The sequence below is a fragment of the Postia placenta genome (genome assembly GCF_002117355.1).
Source record: "Postia placenta MAD-698-R-SB12 unplaced genomic scaffold POSPLAscaffold_18, whole genome shotgun sequence".
Classification (NCBI taxonomy): Eukaryota; Fungi; Basidiomycota; class Agaricomycetes; order Polyporales; family Adustoporiaceae; genus Rhodonia; species Rhodonia placenta.
Window position 1 is genome coordinate 575,174 of NW_020169849.1, and position 5,028 is coordinate 580,201.

Here is a 5,028-nt window from a genome sequence, read left to right on the forward strand (position 1 = left end):
CAACGCTCTTTGACACCTTCGACGGTGCGCGATGCTTACTCGAAGCTTGGCACGGTCATCCCGATGCCTCGCGCGTAGATCTCAGAACATCTTCCGCATTCAGCGAACAATAGGGCCACTTGACGCCGCTCGGCCAAGCGCGCGCTTCGCTCCAAGCCACACCGAAGTAGCCGGTCTTTCCCGATTAGGTATCGAACCTTGCGGCATGCCTTCGACGACGGCTACCGGTCCGAAGTGGCCATATGTTTCTCTTCATCTCCGCGTTCGGCATGACGTCACTCTACCGATGGACTTGGTATGTGCCCCTCGGTGAGGCAGCTTCTTGAGGAACAATGCAAAGCCCCTTGTACCCGTATGCCACTCTCGAATAGTCGTAGCATCCTGTGTAGTATAAAATCTGTCGTACTTCTCTCCAAAAATACAAGATCCGTTCCCCCCCTCGAGTTCAGAGCTCATAAGTCGAGTTCGCCCTGCATCTACGTCCTCAACTGCGTCACTTCATTCCTCACTGCGTAACCTCGAAACCTCGTCCTAGTTAAGTCCCCCCTATCGAATCGTGTCCCTTCTCTCTACGATACGTCGAAGAGCTCTGCCGAGCTTCGATCGTCTCCACTAACCACCCCCAGCCTCCGAGTAGCTTCGACGACGTGTCGAAGCCACCTTGTACCTTCCCTAGCGTTTGTAGCCTTTTCCGAAGGCATTTCTCGTGTTCACTCGAACCGCGGGACACCTTGCTGCTAACTCCCCCCTCATTAGACTATAATCCGTCTCTCTAGTCCCTTTAGGTCGCACCCAGGTTAGGGGTTAGGGTTTCGTAGGTCGTATCATTTCTGGAGCCCACCGCGAGGGGATTTCAGGCAAGAATTTGCCGCTTTCGGGTTTCCGAAAACGTCTCCAGTAGTCACCCGCTCGCAAGCGCGTGAGGCTGCTAGCCGCAGCGCCGCTGAGAACCTCGACAGCTCCTCTAGAACGCAATCGACTCCCTCTCCAACAATCCCTGGTGACTTCGACCGCGACGAAGAAGACGAGATAGACCAAGAACTCCGGGACGACTTCAACGAAGAACCAATCCCTTCGACCGCCGAAGAACGCACTTCGTCCCCCGAGCTTCTAGGCCTCACTACTTCCGACTACGACATTTCGACTCCTGATCTTTTCGAACGATCCAGTTCTTCGCCCAAACCCGAGTATCCCATCCCATCTACTTCGAATCTCGTACTTCCGGCTCCGTCGTCTTTTTGCGCCCACGCTCAGCCGCCCATCGCATCCTCTTCGCGACTCTCAGTCATACCTACATCCGACCTGGCACCTCCGCCACCATTAGCACCTTCGAATGCAGCTTCGAACTCCAACCCCACACCGCCTGCTCCTACGATTCCTTCGACTACTACCACGTCCTCTTCGAGCCCAGCTCCTACTACCACTACAAACATGAGTCAGAACACGAACACACCATTGATGCCCCCGCGCGGTCATTCGACGGCACCAAGCTTCGACCCGTCGGAAGTCCGCTCGCTTCGGCGTTACTTCCAGGACCTCGAGGCGTTGTTCACCCGGTGTCAGATTACCGACGAAGCAGCCAAGAAACAGTGGGCCGTTCGGTATCCTTCGATCGACGTCGCCGACTTATGGGAAACCATCGAGTCCTTCATCGACGTAGCCAAAAGCTACAACGACTGGAAAGCCGACGTACGAGCACTCTATCCTGGCGCCGACGATACAAGAAAGTGGTCGCTGGCAGACATGGATCAGCTCATCGGAGAACACGCTCGTATCGGGATTCACAACGCGGCAGACCTAGGCTGCTATTACCGCGACTTCATGGCCATTACGAAACATCTCATCGCACAGCACCGGCTCTCTACTATCGAGCAAAGTCGCGCATTTCTTCGAGGTTTCCAGCCAGCGTTGCTCACACGGCTCGAGACCCGACTGCATCTCAAGCATCCCGATCACTACGCCGACGACCCGTACACCATGGCAGAGATTCACGCGGCGGCTACGTTCATCTTACACGGTACATCGAGCACACCTACGACAGCGGCTAACCAAGCTACCGCTTCGACGTCGAACACTTCGACAACGGTGCCCCCCGGGATGATCAAAACCGAAGACATCTCGATGATCATCGAAAGCCTGTCGAGAACGATCACAACACTCATTCAGCCGACGACACACGCTACGCACAACCACGCCCCCGCACCGAGACAACAAGCTGCTGTCCACGTCCACGAGAACAGCGGAGTTGAACAGACGTGCCACTACTGCGGCAATCGTGGCTGCAGGGTAGGCACCTGTGAGTTCGCGGAGATCGACATCCGGGACGGCAAGTGCAAGCGTAACACCAAAGGAAAGATCGTCCTTCCAAACGGAAGCTTCTGCCCCCGCACTATCCCTGGTCTCACGATACGGGATCGAATCTATGAGTGGCATAGAAGAAATCCCGCAGCACCCGCCGCTCCGATGATGCTCTTCGAGATCGACGATCACTCGACTATGCAGACCTTCACGCTCAACACCAGCAGCAGGATTGAGGCGCTCGAGCGAGAACTCCTTCAGCTTCAGAAGCGCAGGGAGGTCTTCGACGGCGTCGAGATTCTATAGCGGAAGAAGCCCACGACGCCAGTCGTCATGAGAAGCACGGAAGCCTCTGGCTCTGGTACATCGAAAGGAGTGGCGGCGCCCCCGAGCACTTCGACAAGCACGGCCCCGCCTCCGACAATACCAGCAGCAGCACCCGCGTCGTCTTCTTCCTCGCCTGCGCAATCCACGTCTCATCCTATCGCTACATCCGCTCCCCCAGCACCACCAGTACACCCCTTCGCAAACGCTCGCGACACAACCTACGCCCCGCCGAACGTTCGAAACTTTGCAACTCCGCCGAAGCCCTCGAACGACAAGGGCAAGGAACCAGCGTACAAGACCATTGTCCCTGTTATCCAGCCGAAGCTCGCCGAAGAGATCTTCCAGCGTTCGATGAAGTCGCCGTTCGTCACGCTGACCCCAGAAGAGTTGCTGTCAATCGCGCCCGACGTTCGAAACAAGTACCGCGACGCCGTCACCCCTAAGTGAGTCTCGACGGAACCCGTCGTGTCGGCCCACATCGTAGAAATCGGCGCCGACGAGGTCACAGCCGTCAACCAGCTCTCGTGTTCAGGTGCAACGTTGGAACCCGGTGCTACAATTGTCCCAGACCCATATGAAACATATCTGAAGCACATCCCGCACGGCGAGCACCCCGCAGAATTCACCGTCGCCCGCGATTCGAACGCGATTCGTTCGATCATCGCGTTGGTCGACAACAAAGAGCAGATCGAATGCATCGTCGACCCCGGTTCGCAGATCGTCGCCATGTTGGAAGAGGTCTGTCTGGGCCTCAACCTCCTCTTCGATCCTACTATCCAGCTGAACATGCAATCGGCGAACAGCGAGGTGGACCGATCGCTGGGACTCATTCGAAATGTTCCCTTCCACATCGGTGAGATCGTATTGTATCTTCAGGCTCACGTCATTCGAAATGCAGCATACGACATTCTCCTCGGCCGGCCCTTCGATGTGCTCACGCAGAGCGTCGTCAAAAACTTTGCTGACGAGAACCAGACCATTACGATCCTCTGTCCGAACACCGGCGAAACCGTCACGATTCCGACGTACGCACGAGGAAGATCGCAAAGCCGGCAGCATCCTGTCGGGTGTCGCAAATCGCATTTTCTAGCTTCGAGGAATTGATTCCCCATGATCAAGGAGAAGCCGCGCTAGTCATCGACTACGATGGGGTAAACCCGGGTATTTCCTTCATCGCTCCTATTGACTCCTCGATTCCGAACGCTGTTTCGTCACTGTACCTCTCCGCATGCACCTCCGTTTCTTCATATTTGCAGTCTCTATACGCCTCGGACAGTACAGCTTCTAATGCCGCCCCATCGAACGCTTCGACGTGGGCTTTGACTCTTCTATTTTCAGCTCCGTTTGCTTCGACTCCCCCAGCTCCCGTTCCGACGAAGTCCATCTCACAGTTCTCCAACTCAATTCTTCCCTTTCCTTCGACGACATCGACTTCTACCCCTTCAACGCACAAGATCCTCGCCGCAACAAAGAAGAAATACAAGCCTGTCGCTCTCAAAACCCGACCCGTCCTTGGTGCCGTCCCCGAACAATTTCGAATACTTCGAGACATCAAGGGCGACCCTCTCTCCATCATGCCTAAACTTTCGACCGACCCCCCGCCGTTCAAACCTACCGGTCGGTACACCCTCGAACACTTCGAAGCAACCGAGAAGCTTCACGACGGCGACTTCCTACTTCCCAAAGAGCGTTGAGTCCTCCACCACTTCATGTGCCTGCACAACGAAGCCTTCGCCTGGACCGATGACGAGCGCAGATGTTTCAAGCCCGAGTACTTCCCCCCCGTCGATTTCCCCGTCGTTCCTCACACGCCCTGGGTGCAGAAGAATATCCCCATTCCGCCCGGGATCTACAACGAAGTCTGCGCGGTGATCAAGCGAAAGATCGCCGCCGGAGTCTACGAGCAATCGAACTCGTCGTATCGATCGCGTTGGTTCTGTGTCGTCAAGAAGGACGGTAAATCTCTTTGACTCGTCCATTCCCTCGAGCCCCTCAATGCAGTCACGATCCAACATTCCGGTGTACCACCGACACCCGAATACCTCGCAGAACAATTCGGAGGAAGACCATGCGGCGGCATGCTCGACCTCTACGTCGGCTACGACGAACGACTCATCGCCGAGTCTTCGAGAGATCTAACGACGTTCCAGACACCCTACGGAGCCATGCGCCTAGTCACACTCCCGATGGGTTGGACGAACTCAGTCCCAATCTTTCACGACAACGTCACCTACATCCTCCAGCCCGAGATTCCGCACATTACGGTGCCCTACGTCGACGATGTTCCCGTCAAGGGTCCCGAATCCGACTACGACGACGAGCGGCTCCCTTCGAACCGCGGCATTCGACGCTTCGTATGGGAGCATTTCGAGAACATGAACCGCGTGGTCACTCGAATGCGCT

The 5,028-nt window shown here is 56.1% G+C and overlaps 3 protein-coding genes across 3 annotated transcripts in view; 2 read left to right on the forward strand and 1 right to left on the reverse strand.

Annotated features, from left to right (window-relative positions):
• Positions 1-242: 242 nt before the first annotated feature.
• On the forward strand, positions 243-2,604 carry POSPLADRAFT_1061686 (hypothetical protein; the record flags this gene model as incomplete). Its single annotated transcript, XM_024481414.1, has 2 exons — positions 243-295; positions 858-2,604. The coding sequence occupies 2 exons, from the start codon at positions 243-245 to the stop codon at positions 2,602-2,604; spliced, it is 1,800 nt and encodes a 599-aa protein (XP_024334270.1).
• Positions 2,605-2,843: 239 nt separating this feature from the next.
• Positions 2,844-3,708, reverse strand: POSPLADRAFT_1156518 (hypothetical protein; the record flags this gene model as incomplete). Its single annotated transcript, XM_024487076.1, has 2 exons — positions 2,844-3,178; positions 3,252-3,708. The coding sequence occupies 2 exons, from the start codon at positions 3,706-3,708 to the stop codon at positions 2,844-2,846; spliced, it is 792 nt and encodes a 263-aa protein (XP_024334271.1).
• Positions 3,709-4,097: 389 nt separating this feature from the next.
• Positions 4,098-5,028, forward strand: part of POSPLADRAFT_1156568 (hypothetical protein) — a gene marked incomplete at both ends in the record, with an annotated part of 1,352 nt that continues 421 nt past the window's right edge. The window contains one exon of the mRNA XM_024487080.1: positions 4,098-4,314. Within this exon, the coding sequence (XP_024334272.1) occupies positions 4,098-4,314 (217 nt within the window). The remainder of the gene's footprint in view (positions 4,315-5,028) is intronic.